General features: G+C 34.8%; 1 protein-coding gene across 1 annotated transcript in view; it reads right to left on the bottom strand.

The window, feature by feature from the left end:
- The window catches only part of LOC111048583 (tensin-1), a 108804-nt gene that overhangs the window by 39119 nt on the left and 53481 nt on the right, over window positions 1–16204 (bottom strand). Inside the window, exons 9-11 of the mRNA XM_039422969.1 lie at window positions 9680–9749; window positions 9114–9620; window positions 7129–7275 (exon numbers count right to left, since the gene is read on the bottom strand). Of these exons, the coding sequence (XP_039278903.1) occupies window positions 7129–7275; window positions 9114–9620; window positions 9680–9749 (724 nt within the window). The remainder of the gene's footprint in view (window positions 1–7128; window positions 7276–9113; window positions 9621–9679; window positions 9750–16204) is intronic.

Here is a 16204-nt window from a genome sequence, read left to right as displayed (position 1 = left end):
CCATTAGAAGCTTTGGAGCATTTAATAAACCAAATTTGCAGTACAATAGCCTTTAGAAGTATATGAAATAAAATTTTTGAATGTGAAATTGAAAATAAGAAAAAAGAACTGAAAGAGATGTTTAAAGGGGGATTCAGAAAGCTAAGGGGGAAAGCGATACGTGGAAATGCGGGGATATGACAATGATTCAAAAAAGAAAGAGATAAAAGAAAAAAGGCTTTAAAGTGTTATTTGTCACCCTCAGCATCCTTCTCATTATAAAAGTCCATGCAGTTAATGGTAATGATATTGCCTTACAAAAAAATTATAAATACTATACGATTTCCAATTCTCTTATGAAGTATCATTATGATCACAACAAAAATGGCACTGAAGGTTCCGATCTCGCAACGCTTTAGTTTCAGTAAAATAAATTATCAAGTTAATAATTACAAGGGGAATTGGGACTACAGGAATTTTACTACAATATAAATAGAAGACGATAATAAGTGAATGAAGGATAAATCACAAGGTTCAGAAGAAATCACTTTTATCACTGAAGAACAATACGAGAAGTAAATTATTACAAGAAAACCTAGAACTACTGAAATGTTACTACAGTATAAATTAATAGAAGAACGCTAATAAGTGAATCAAGAATGAATCACTAGCTTCAGTAGAAGCCACCAGTATCACTGGAGACCAATACGAGAAGTACACAACTAATACTTCTAGTATACGAGAAATACCTACATAACTATTTTTGTAGAAAATAAAATAATAACATTTGAGAAAGTAAAGAAAACTTTAACCACATACTCCTTCAACCACAAAAACACGATTTTCAGCCTTCGCTGCTGGATTTATCAAGGATGATAACTCCCCGTGAAGTGGAGCTACCGTTATACAAACATAAGACCATAATTCTCCAGGTGAAAATTGAAGAGAAAGATAGCAAATTAGCACAAGCCTAGTGGGATACACTTCAAACTGTCAGAATTAGTTGAATTGGAGTCATTGTTGTTATTTAGAAGGAGTACTGAAAATTTGAAGTGAATCCACTGCAGGAGCAGTAGTTATCAGTCTACAGAAGAATGCCGAGGAAAAAACGCCAATAAGCCTAAATTCAATAATAAACACTAATGTTTGTAGTTTGTAGGGGAACGTGAAGGCAACTTTTTAAAGCCTGTGGTTTGCTGCCGAGAGAAAGTTGCGAATCATCTTTATTACACATTCTTTTGCTGTTTATGATGAGTTTTGATGAGTTGTCTGTCGCTTGGATGGATAAGTTAAGTATCCATAATGAACCTGTCTGAGTCAGCAGCCTGACTGGAGGATGCTGATAAATATAGATCTACCTGAGTGGTAGCGGGAGCTCCAGCCGTAGCTAGCTGACTTTATAAATCGTGTTGGGATATTACGGCAGTTATGCTACTGCATACCAGGAAGGATTGACCATTGGGCATACCAAGTTGGAAATTACTGAGATATTGCAATCATTCAAATGCTAATGAATTAATAATTATTATTATTAAACGAAAATCCAAATTAAATTCTGTAATTCACCCCGAAGACTTCTGCTACTGTGAATATTGACAACAGGGTTGGTTTCGAATAGTAGCTTTCATCGAATTTCCATCTAGCTGTTTACCCTGTTGTCAATATTTGCAGTAGCAGAAGTCTTCGGGGTGAATTACAGCATTTCATTTGAATTTTCGTTTAATAATAATAATTAGGGCATACCAAGGTTTACCATTGGGCATAACAAGAACAATGGGCGACTCATGTCGCTCAATAGCTTAGGCAACTCATGTCTGGTTCTGAAGAAATATGATCAAAATATTCGAATAATCTTTGTTGATTATTAGGTGAATACTTATCACTATAAGATTGATTGATTAGTTGCCTTTATTAAAAACCTAGGAGGGCGAAGCTAGGGCGCAGCCAGCCCTCTCTTACACTTAACCCTCCAAAACAATTCTAAGTGAAACTAAAACACTGTACAACAAAGATTACAGGATTAAGAAAACAAACTAATCAGAGATTGAGCTGGAAAAGACTTCGATTTCTTCAATTACGTTATTTATTTTTATTGTAATACAATGAATTTCTTTATTTTGTTTTTTATTCATTGATTCAGCTATCCGGTCTGTTCCCAATAAGATCAGTCATTGTCGTGAAAACTAGAAGTTATAATTTCGAATCAAATTATTTGATTATATTATTTGAATTTATAATCTGAGCGTTTCATGCCAATAAAATATGCCAATCTATGACTGGAGATCGTCATACTCGGACATGATAATAATTTATTTGCTCTTTCATATGAAAGAAACAAGCGGTGATGCTCTATATAGATTCACTATGCTATATAGTGAGGTCCACTCTATAATAGCAGTAGATAAAGATAGGAGAATAGCGATACCGATTCTCTGCATCAATTAATTATATTTCTACACTGTCAAAAACATAATTGGCATCGTTGTGAACCTAGAAAAGGACAGTACCACCGGCTTTGTCGAATGATAGACAAGTGTAGCAAAACCAAAGTTGATCAAATACTGTCATTATAACGTGGACCTCACTATGGTGGAATTTTTCTCATATCAGGTCAAGTTCAGGCTCATCTCAGGGAGTTATCTGGTTCTCAAAGAAATCAATTGTTCTGTTGATTTGAATTTTATTTCTGATTACACGAAAATTTTCTAACATCGGATTTGCGTGGTTTACTTGGACACTTGGAGAATTCATATTATCAACATACCCAAGTTTGATTCATGCGAATGGGAATAACTTAACACAGATGTCCGTTATTTGAACAACTTCCGGAAACTTCAATTTTGTAAGAAAAATGAAAGAAAGGATTATGAGAGGAGCTGTCAAAACCTGAAAAAACTCTAGTAGGCGGACTAATTCCCTAGTAACGTACCGTTGTTAGATGTCACCTTTCACTGATGAAAAGAATGCACACATCTTAAAAAGTGAGTGGCAACTGGATGGGAAGGATGTGTGAAGAAGGAGGCGAATATGGGGAGAAAAGAATGGAAAGGCGAGACAGAATTATAATTATGAAAATAATAATAGATAAATGAGAGGAGAAGCTGTCAGACCAGGTGTGAAGTAGTATAGTTGGAGGTGTGTAATTTACCGTAGTTGAAGGGTCGAAGACCAGTTACAAAATCCATGAGGTTTTGGATGAAGAATACTCATTTGGTGAGAGTTTTCTACTTGCTTTGTTGATTGAAGAACTAAACAAATGAGTACATAAGCTTTTTTTTAGTTAATACAGTTCGTGTATCTTGCAGTAATGTTCCTGTTTATATTTAGTTTAAAATTGATACTATATACTGATTTTATTCAATTTTATCAGTTAAATCACTTTTATGGTATAAGGGGTATCTTTAGTTTTTCTCTCCCGATCAGTGCTCCTTTGTAAAATTTACGAATAAATGAATATTTACACTTGATGCCAGATTTAATATGAATAATAAGTTTTTATATATCCAAGTTCATACTGGGGAACTCGAGATAACAAGTGTTGTACTCTTCAAATTCCAATAGAAACACTTTCTTTGTGACAAAATGGTTCCAAAACTCTATTTTACGAACTAACTGGTCTCCATGAAACGTTTAAATTCTCAACAAGATAATCATTTCAAATTGAAATAGGATGGTATTGAATTATTAGTTCTAACCAATGTTTAAAACTAACAAGTTAATTAATTGAGCAAACTATCGAAAATATCAATATACTAATTATCATCAGAATTATACAAATAAGATTGAGTGATTGTATTTCTTCTGAAAGTTTGTGGTCACTACTGAAAATGAATCATGATTGATTGAAAAACAAGACTAACGATTTACCATTAGAAATTGAATAGTTTCGGAAGAGAGACGAGAGAACTGATGAGTAGAGCTTGATGATAATTCATTAAATATCATTTGTAGAGAGAACGGATGAAGAAATGCACAAGATCACTCATGATTAGTATGATAATTTGGAACAAGGGAGGAGAAAATGGAAAAGAGCACAATGACTAGGCACTAGAAATAATAGAACGACTACTGAGTGTCTGTGGTAACGACAATACATGTCATAATTGCCCTAATCGAACGTTCATCACATCATGCTCATCTCTGCAGTGGCACACAACGGTGTCGGGAAGGACAAAGAAGAAGAAAAAGAAGAAGGAGGAGGAGAGAGAGGAGGAGGGCAACGGTAAGTCCTGAGGGGAAGACCTGGAATGTAGGTTATATCACAGCTGGTTGGTCACCTCCCTTATTACGGGTTATAGGTCGTTTCCTGAATGTAATAACCCAACTATCGCATGTGTTCCCGGTTGGGGGGTGGTTTTTGGAGAACCCCTAACCCGTGGGCCCCCCTTTCACGCCCCCAGGCACCGGAATGCTGAGCATATGGTGCCCGCAATAATGCCCCCCTCGTCGCAGCGTCGCAATGCTCAAGAAAAAAGCAATTCAAGGTCGCGCCGTGAATTATTCCACTGAAACAGACCGACTGTGTCGGCAGAAGAGTGAGTGAGAAGAGGAATACGACGAGGAAGATTGATAGAGTGAGTGAGAGGGTAGAGAAAGAACGTGGTCATTCATGTTGTCAGTTCGGATTCCGCGCTTCGAATCTTCACGGCGGCCGAACACTTTCAACTAAATTAGTAATAATTATCATCTACTCTTTCTCACCTCACGCCCACTCAGCTTTCATTCAAGATTGGCGGACAATAGCTGTTCAATTGATTGATGTTCTCCATTCACGCATTTTTTATTGATGGATAATGGATTACACTCAAACGTATTGAGTAGCTTATTTTGTCATTGTAGTCATGCTCGATGATGGAATTTTATGATCAAAATGAAAGCTGTCGATCATACTCATTTGTATTCAATTATTCTTGTCACAATTTGGAGTTATTTTATCCAAAACTGTAAATCATATCGAACAGAATATCAAATTCCAACCTATTGTGAGGTTATTTATGAGCTTTAAAAATTATAAAGTGAACTGTACTAATACTGAAAGATTGAGTGGTAGAGAGGACTAAAAAGTCATAATTCCACCTAATATTTTCATTATTTATTCTAGTATTTTGTATAATTATTCAAGTATTAATTTTAGTATTTTTAATGAGAATACTCATTCCATTTCAGTTTTAGTATTTTTAATGAGAATTCTCATTTCATTCCACTACTGTATCTATAAATGACATGAACTTGGATAATTGAATTGAATTTTATCGTAGACAGTGATATTTTATATGTTATGAGCATATTTAGGGACCAGAGATATTCTGTCTTATTTTCTTATTTATCCTTTAATCAAGGAAATAATTGACAAGACACTTCAAAGAAATATGACAGCAAACAAACAGACAAAAACATGTTAATAGTGTTCCATTTATTGACAGCTCGACTGCTCTCACACAACTCAAACTTACATCACTTCTTGTTATCAAGCATCAGTGCTATTATCCAGTATTTAAAATGTACTTTTATGGAAACACGGTTAGAGGTTTATTAAATAAGCTGTTGTAGCTGAGCTGTAGCACTACCAATCAAACCAAAAAAGAAGGATTGTGGAATGACACAACACAGAAGTATATAAAATACATAACAAAGCACCTTCAATTTATCACAAGATATGGCATAAATATTCTAGATATCATCCATTCATATGGATATAAGTTACCATATGGATATGGTAAACTGAATATGGATATAAGTTACCTACGCGGATTCATCCTATATGGATAAACCATATACCTCACGGTTATCCTATATTTGAAGACCTAATGATTATCCTAATAATTGAAGACCCAATAATTATCCTGAAAATTGAAGACCTTGCAACTCAATCAGAAATTAATACTCTCAGTTTCCAAGTAATTCTTGGAAGCAATTCGATTGCAACATCAAAAACTATTATCTCCATCGATAACTATTGACTTCAATTTTCAAAGAGGCTTATTGTGATCAATAAACTGAAATAAGAGGCAAATTGAGATCAGGCAATTTTGTCAATCAAAACTTGGTAGTAAAAGAAGCTGCAGACTTATTTGATGGGAAAACATAATAAACGTTACTGTCTGATCAATGAAGCAAGCAGTAATAAAATTTGAACATATCCTATCACAACTCATCATGACACTATCATTATTGCCGACCAATTTAGAATCAGGGTTTGAGCTGTTCCGATTCAATCAATCTTGATTATATTTGAAGCAATAATTTTATATAGTCATGAACTGGAAAAACGTGACAGTCATATTAGAGGAAGAAAGAGTTCAGCAAAAAACACGAAGGAGTAGTGTATGGTTGTATTTAACCATAAGAGATAGAATATATTTCATACTGTGCACGAATTGATTCAACTAACAAACTTTAAAGTTTCATTGATTATTGGTAAGTAGTGTTCACATATTTTTCATCATGCAACTGAAATCATATCTGGCTCTACCCCACTACAACAAAACTGAAATATTATTTCCTATGTCTACTAGGAATGCTCATATACGAGTGTTGTACAACCGAAGACAATACAGCTGAAATACAATCATCCATTGTACTAAGTTCAACATAAATAAATACCACCCAAAAAAGCAATGGATTTTTACAAGAACTTCTGATGAGGGTTACACTTTTAGAAGCTTTTCAAGTCGGTTAACCAATCAGCCAATAAGGAACGAGTGGACGTCATTGAAAACTCCTTTCTCTTTCCATTGGTGGAGATGGATACCAATCACCAAACTAAGTAAGCCGCCATTTTGAATGACGCAACAATATTCTAACCAATCACAGACAAGTAGCTCAGTAGCCGTCGTACACTTTCATTTCATTGTATCGGTTGATACGAAACTGTCAGGAAGACAAAATGTGATTTGGATGGGTTAGTTAAGATTATCTAACTGAAAATGGAATTTATTATTTTGTCACAAGTACACTAAGTACACACACATTTTGTACCAAATATTGTATTTTTTTCAATTTGTGAATATAATAAAGCAATATCCAATGCGTAAACTAAATTTAGTGTGGCAAATTAATTTTATCTCACCAGATTCAAGCATAATTATATAGTATTACTCTACTTATGTAGCAAATAGTATTGATCACATTTGAGGATAACGATATTACCTGGCTATAATGCTGAACACTGAACACTTTATCCTATGTAAAAACACCGAACAGAAAATAAAATCTGCAACTTCGCGATTTTCACAAGCAACCTGTACACACGGCAAGTCCACGAGAACGACTGAAGCAGAAAGTGAAGTCCTTCGCCTAAACTAAATTTAGTTTTCAATTTTTTGTGGAGAATTAATTTTAGCCCACCAGATTCAAGCATTGCCAGAAAACTTAGTTCTCACCGAAAAAAATCAAAAGTAAACAAATTTGATACGATGTATATTTCAATGTGCGTCAACCGAATATCTAAATATTTTCTTTCGCTCATAATTCTCCCGCCAAGAGACAGGTTCCATACATCCATTCAAATTTTAAACGATTACTACGTCTGATATGAAGCAGTGTGATAAAAATTCAAGATTCATCCATTATGAGAGTGGATAGAGATTCAATCTCTGCAGCAAGTTTGTACTTTCCTACTTTTACTGTCTCTTACTATTACTGTTCTACTGTTACTACTACTGATCCTTTATCTACACGAGAATAAGAAATTCTTTATTCATCGGTTTTCCATGATACCGATCATATAACTCTATTATTTGAGCTTTGTTATGTTTCTAGATATCTCACACTACTATCTTGAACATGATTGTTTCCATTCCAATGTCAACATAAGTTATAATACAATTTTTAACTATTTGAAATGGTTCCCAGATGATAAACAGTCAATAAAATCCGTACACATCGTCATTGCTTTAGCCTATAGCGTAACAATTTTCATTCTCTATTCCACGTCACTCGAAAATTCATTTCATTCTCTTATATTGTACTCTAGTAATCACATTTTTCCAATACTAATCGAGGAAAATCAGACCTTTATTTTTGAGAAAAAGACCTGAAGCGAGGAAAACTATGACTTGTAACCAGTGAGGATGGAATGTAACATTCTATACTCTCTGCGTGTAACTCTTATGTAATTTACAATATTACTTATTGTTTTTTGAAGAAAAGGAAATCGCTTTGATGAGTTTTTCAAGTTTTTAAAAATTTAAAGATTATTGACATAATATTTTATATTCTATAGAAAGTGATCGGGTTTTCAAGACTTTGCAAATTAAAAGAATGAATGAATGAACTGAACAACCAGTCCTTCTGATAACAACGTATAGGGACCGTGTTTGTATATCAACCAATTAATCAATTTGCCATATTGATTCAAACACACTAGTTGTTATGAATGAAAGATATGAACCAATGTCAATGTAGCAGTCAATGAATCAAACCTCCTTATAAATGAACAAAAATACATTTTTCATATAGAAAACATATGAATGTATGATAATGAATTGATATCTACCATGGACTAACTGAATTAGGTGAGATCTGTGACACTACTTTGAAGGTGTCGAATTTCGCAAAAGATAAGTGAACTAATCAAAGTGTAAACTAAAAGAAAAATTTGACCATTGACAGAAGTGTCAGTCACACTTGTCAGTAAAACTTGACATTCAAGCGTCAGTGTGCCGAAAACCAACAATAAACAGTTAGGAGCGAGATGTGACAGAAGGAATGTAGTTATGGATCAATCTTCCATCCTATAAACGATATGAATATATTACTAATTATTATTGAACGAAAATTCAAACTAAATGCTGTAAATCACTCTGAAGACTTCTGCTACTGCAAATATTGACAACAGGGTTAACAGCTAGATGGAAATTCAGCATGGTTGGCAGCTAGCATTTGATTCGTTATCATTCATTCATATTGTTTGTATGGAAAATGTACTTGGAAATTGCATTTATTTGAATGCTCATCAACGAATAATTATTAATAATTGGATTTTCGATTAATAATAATTATTCATTGATTAGCATTCAAATAAATGCAGTTTCTCATTAATTTACAAATACATTTTCCATATAAACAATATGAATCAATGATAACGAAGCAAATTTCCTCAAGAGAAATATGAATGATTAATTGCCACTTACCCCTCATGGAAGTCGGGCGACCTGGCCGTGGGGAGGGTGTTGTGGTGGTAGTTGCGGTGTCCATTGGTGGCGGGTGAATGGGGGAGGGGGTGGTTGTTGCTGCTACCCTTGCCGAAGGAGGCCTTGCGCACCAAACTGGGACTGGACAGAGCAATCATGCTGCTGTTGCCTGCTCCACTATTACTATTGACTGCTCCTCCGTTGGTGATACCGCCACTATTGACTCCGTTTGTGAGACTGGCGGGCACACTGCCATAGGTGAAGGGTTGGGAGTCTGTGCGCGCGTGGTAGGGAATATCCTCCTGGTGGGGGACCTCCTCTTCAAGGCCACCCACCTGCTTCAGATCGGGGATGTTCTCCACAGTCAACAACATGTCGTTCAGTAGTTCATCAAGGGCGCGGTGGTGATCAGCTGATTGCGACTGCTGATTGTGATGTAACAACCCATTGCCTGCACTCGAGATGCCCGAGTCCATTGACACTGTGTGCACACTGCTCATTACGGCCCCCGCCCCACCTGGGCACGGCCCCCACCACCCCCGGCCGCAGCTACTGCCGCCTCCAGCTGCTTCTTGCTGACCGTCGCGTAGAGCGAGCCGTCCAGCGGCCCGTACGTGTGCGATACGCCTTCCCCGTCTGAAACAAATAAAACAAATCACGCCATCAGTAATACGATTCAAACAAATATGAATGAGAATAACATAATATTATTTTGTAGAATTCATTATTACAGTCATGTTCTTCAAGAACAGCATTAGATGTCATCAACAATGAATATGGTAACTTTTTATTAATAGAGTGACAATTTTAGTCAGCAAATAGTCGAATTCTTCATTAGGATGTTGCAGTTCAGCAGAACAGCAATAGATGTCATCCACAATGGAAATAGTAGCTAGATTACAGGAAGACGATGTGGATGTTCTGATTCTGAATTTTTTAATTATTTATGAACTAATACAACTGAACAACGATATCTCAAGGGTACAGCGAAACATTGTTATATCAGAGTATAGGTCTATATTGTATATTAGGACGAGCGCCGAGGAAACACGTAGGGCGATTGCACAGTGAATGCTGAAAATGAATTGAATAAAATGGATCAGCTGGTGTCTCAAACTCGAATGAGCCACATTATAACAAAGGAGACTCTATATATGGATTTAAAATACATTGGTCCAGTACAAACTAAATACAATCATCCAGTAAAGACTAAACACATTCATTAAGTTTTAACTGGGATCCCGTAAGAACTAGCAAAGTGCAAACGGCAATATAGAGTGTATAAATCCATGAGTAATAAATAGGGTGCTTCTATGATGTGACCATGTGACTGAATACATTTCTATTGTAATTTTAACTTGAATTGTATTTTGATTGTTGATAATGTGTTGTTTGTGATTGTATATTATTGTTGACTCTGAGAATTTCACATGAATCCATATTATCAAATAGAATCGACGGTTATCACTAATTATAAGCACAAAGACAACAGTGTTGAGTAGTAAACAGGTATTGGTCTGTGATAGGGCCTACAATAATTTCTGCTCTCAGAGATTTGGTATTCGATATCTCTCATATACTATTATCTTTGGATATTCAGTTATCTGGTATCTGTATCTCTGCATACATCTCATAAGAACAAGTTCAATAATATATTTGGTCGAAAAGAATACAACTTTTTTCTGTAATTTTGTATACTGATACGTGGTAATGCGGATTAGTAACATGGAGTAGCCCCAAATCTGTAGAATTGCTTTAAATCTTGTACTTCAAGAGCTAATAACTTGATGCAGAAAGAAAACAAAACAGAATACAATTGGACAATACAAACAGTAGTGACTTGTGTCAGGTATAACAAGACAGCCACCATTTTGTTTGGACCATCTAATCCATTTACAGCTTGATTCAAATAACAAAGATGTGCATCTAATCGATTTGCAAACAATGGTATCGTGGTCTACGATCACACGAATATCAATCAAGAATGACTCTCAACTCTTGAGAGACGTGTAAGAACATTTTGTAGCCACGAGCCAACGAAATTGGGATTCAAATTATCAACTGGATCGGTTCCTATCGAGATGAGGAGAAGGAGAGAGGTGGAGGATCAAAGCACGATATATTTTGATAATGATATGCTCCATTCAAGAGACAATGTAACTTCAAAAGATTCTGATCCACACATTCACATGCCAAGGGAATTGGTTGCGTGTTATTCAAATGAGCGAATAACATGAATAAGAGAGCACAGTATTGATGTATTATATCAAAGAGTACTGGAAAATCTATACAGAGAGTAAACATCAAAGTAACCAAGAGTTTCTGGAACTTAATGTGAAAATACCGACTAGCAAATACAGCACACTGGATTAAAAAATATTCATTACTCCAAGTTTGGCAGAGAGGATGAGAAATAGATTATAAATGATGAAACGGTTCCAGAATAATTTGCATTTTCACTGTTTTCGCTTTGAGCAATATTCCCCAGTTTACATTACTATATAGTAAGGCTATACACACCTTCCAGTACTTTCAGAATACTATACTGTATTCTTTACTTTACTAAACTCTATACATGCATAACTATACTGTCAGAGCCTGGCATCACCAATACATCTTCGGAATTTTGGCACGTTAATGGTTGAATGATAAACATTGAAAATTGATTTGTTGCTGGTTTCAAATTTTGATCGAAAATCAGTGGTTTTACCCGTTAAAAAACCAGTGTAACAAACAAAAGCCTCGATAATCTGAATACAATCCCACATTTTGTCTTCGACTCCAAGATGAGATGAGAATAGAACATTTTATTAATAATATAATTGCCAATTCAAATTATCAATAATTTTAATAAATGTTTGACATAGAATAACGCTGGACGATATTGTTTCATTGTAGAACACGCAAAGCTCCTTCAGGTTCAATAAAGAATTTCTTCAGTAAAATTCCCAGGAAGAAAAAATCTAATATTTAAATTACTCTCCACTACATCAGCACAGAAAACTCACTTCTCATTCGGATTCTGACTGTCAGACTATGAGAAAATGAATTTGCTCGTTCAATTCCTACAACAAGCGTCCAAAATTTGAATGACTATTCCGATTGTTGATGAAGTGGAACAAACAGTCGTTTAAGATGAGGGAGTAATGTATTCACCAAATTTACATTCAAATTACAAATGGAATTGGTTCGACAGGGAGTAGTCAGCAGTTTAAATCTTGTGTCATTAAATGTAGGACAAGACACATTTCTTCCGTTTCATTTTTACTGGCTTATATAGTGAGGAATAAGAGATAGCCTGTCTGTTTTCCATTTCCAATCATTCTATGTTCATTTCATTGATGAATAACTCACTATTTGAAGGATAGTCCATGCTATTAATAGTATAGTAAAACTATTATAGTATAGTCAGTGTGGCAAGTTTTAATAGTCGATAACATTGATTATATTTGTTTGGTAGAATATGTGAATTCTCACATAGACCAGCAAACCACAAATCGCTCTGCCCAAAAATACTATACACAAACAACTAAGAAAAGTTCACAAAATTATGAATAAAATTTGTCTATCATTATAAAGAAACACTGTAGGACTCGAATAAGAAAACATCAAATGAAACATAATTTCATGTTGTTGTTGTTCACTTCCGAATACTTTGAGGCAGAGATAAGGAATATGATTGTAACATAGTCTATATTGAGAAATCTATTCAGTTCATCAATTTTGTTCTCTTTCGATCTCTAATGATCAAGTCCTGAAGGGAAGGGTATCCTCGATACCCTTTCTGAGAATGGACATCTAAAGGTCCAAATTTCACCGTTCCATGTGAAAACATCACAGTAATACCTCAATATTCGCATATTTTATAATATTTCTTTGTTCAATATTATTGTAAAAATCTTTAGTCTGTATATGACTCATCATGTTATTTTAATCTTACTGGAAATTATTTTCCACGCTAGAACGTAAGTTGAATGACAAAGCAAGTGATAGTAAATGATAAGTTCAAAGTAAATGGTTAGTTGAACGAACCTAAGTTGAAACAAAAAATTTTGTTTTGTTAAACACATATGAATAGAGGAATCTGAATCTGAAGATAATCATAGCATTTATTTTCATGAACAAATTGCTGATTAGATGATTGAAGTTAGACGACATCCAGCGGTATTATTTCGCCCCACATATAAACTATGAATCGTTGACTTATTCCTCTCAAGAATATTCCACTCCCATATGAAGGTGTTGCATTGAACTTCACTGGAACCCGTTTTCAGGTCATGGTTCACTGTCAATATTTTGCATTGTTAATGATGTCGCAGAAGCACTAATCCATTTGATACCAGCAACTTGCCAATCTGAAGGTTGATTCACCTTCATGATTTCATAAAGAAGTTCCCGGTACAAGAAGGTGAAATCAGAACTCATTTCAATGAATATGTCTTCCTAACAACTCACAATCCAAATGAATGTCCACATCAAGGTCCAACAAGAAACAAAATCCATTATAAGCATCTTAACATCAAGAGTGATTTCTTTGGATGTAACTGTTTCTAACAGTTATTCAGTGAAATCAAAAATTAAGAAATTTCAGAAAATCAGAAATAAGAAAACAAATTTTAATGGAGGTTGCTTCGTCAAATTCTAATGATTCAACAGTTCAACAGTTCAATTTATAGTTTACTTATTTCTGGACTGGAAAGTGGACTCAAATCAATTCAATTGGATAGCATAACCTATAATTTTTATTCATTCATAACTCTACCTTCATTGTATTTTCATTCATCCCATAATCATCTCCTAGGCTTAAAATACTTCTAGAAAGTCGCCATTGTAAAATAATAAATAACAAGAGGGGAAAGAAACATAATCAAATTCACGATCAAAACCTTAGCTCTAAATGATTCATTTCAAAGTTGAATCTCAAAAAGCCTACAAAACTTTTCAAAATCATTGAATTATCTTAATTTTGAATTTTTGACACTGAGCGTAATAAGGACCTTAGTAGCTTCATATAATATTTTAACCGTATTTTATAAGCAGGTTTGAGGTAGTTTTTCGGAAAAGCTTGAAAACGGCGTTGAATATGCAACATGGCGTGAATGTGAAAAACAAAGCAGCATGATCTCACATTATTTAAAAAAGCCATATCTAGTATTTCATGAAGCTAATAATTGTGATAATATCGAATGTCCATTTGAGGTAGAATTTAAGTAAAATTTGAAAAGAATAAATGAGCATATGCATTGGGTAGGAGTATGTTATTGCTCAAGGAACAGAATAATCGTAAGTTTATCTCGTAATGATTGAATGTCAAATATTACTTTGTACTTCTATGAAAGTTGGATCAGAAGTATTTTCAATACGTAGACTTCCGAAATATGAAATCATCTATGAAATTTCTAGCGTTTTTTTATGGAACACAATTTGTTCATATGAACTAAGCATATGAGCCGTTCAGCGCTCATTTAAACCAAGCCTTTAAAGTTGTTTTTCGGGAAACGAGAAAAAAGATCAAAGGAGAAATTCCACATTACAGTACTTGAACATTTCATCATAAAAACAATCAATTTGAATCTGATTGGATAACCATTAATAATCGCTCTCCATTTCTAAATCGTTTAAACGTATTCAATTGCTATTTCATATAGTGATTTCATAATTATTGTATTATTGCAATATAACCTCTTTTGAACAAATTTTCAATCAAAATTCTGGAATGGAATAGTGAGGTCTATAAGCCTATTTTTTCATTTTCAATCATTTTATGATTATGTGTTTTTGTTTCTCTTGAATAAATAAATAATACTTTTTTTCTAATTGTATTTTATATAATTCATATAATATCATATGTAATTTTCTACATAAATCTCGACTGACTCATCCCACCGATCTCAACCTTCAGATTTCTCCACATTCGAGCCAGATTGCTGAACAAAACATTCGGTTCCGGCTGCAAATCGAAATGTATAACAATCACCGCGCAGTGCTGCGATACAGAAGGCATTTCCCAGATTGCAAATCGACGGCCGAGAGAAATTGCGACTGATATGGAAAGACGAGGACACTTCGCTGACCTAGTACCAACAAAGTCTGCCCGTGTGTGATCCGTGCAGTGCTGAGTACCTTAACCTGCCTTTATACCTATCTCCTCCTCCTCGTTCTTCTTCTCCTCCTCCTTCTTCTTCTTCTTCTTCTTCTTCATCATCTTCTTCCTCTTCTTCTCCAGAGGGAACAGCCCAGCTCCGGTCCAGCAAGGTCACCCCACACACACACAAGCGCGCGGACTTCCAGTAGTGACGTCACACATCGCCAAATAAGGAATCGCCATGCGGAAAGTGTGGTGCCTACCTCCGTGAAACTGTAGTACAACACTTTACTATGCAGTTTCTGTTGTGCTTTACAGCCTCCCTGCCTTCTCTCTCCTTAGAACTGAAAGATATTACATGCATCGCAGATTTGGCTGAAACGTATCGTACACCTGATAGTTTTCACGGTCTAGATGATGTGTTGTCTACGGATAACATTTTGTTTTGGAGACACCACATAATTCTAGAGTTACAATCAACATCAGTAACAAGTACGGTAACATCTTCAGTGTTTGTCAGCTTAGATACAAGTACATAATCGATTTTAGAGACCGTTAGGACGATTTATCAATGCAAAATAAAAATTTTATTGGCTTAATTTGTCTTGTTAAAAATGTTCAATGTGCCCGTCTGCATTGAACTTTGCAGTCTTACTACATGCATTCTCATTCAACTTTCTACGTTATTAGTCATTAATTATTTATGTCATGAATGGTATCATAAGTGGCAATGAAACTCCAGTAGGCCTACTGAGTAGCAGAGATTCTCCTTAAACTGTCTTCATACAACATTTGAAATAAACACTCTTATCAATGAAGACTTCGATGAATGAGAGTATAATCATGATTTATCAAGTATGTATTATAAACTGATAATCTGAGTTAAACGATTAAGACTGTAAAACAGTTTTATGCTGTATATTCCCAGTATCAGTATCATTGAACGTGTTCCGTACAGTGAGAATATTATTCCATAATAAGTTCTAATGGGACTATACATACACGC

This window comes from Nilaparvata lugens, chromosome 3 (assembly GCF_014356525.2).
Source record: "Nilaparvata lugens isolate BPH chromosome 3, ASM1435652v1, whole genome shotgun sequence".
In the NCBI taxonomy this organism is placed as follows: Eukaryota; Metazoa; Arthropoda; class Insecta; order Hemiptera; family Delphacidae; genus Nilaparvata; species Nilaparvata lugens.
This window is presented reverse-complemented; position numbering and strand designations above follow the sequence as displayed.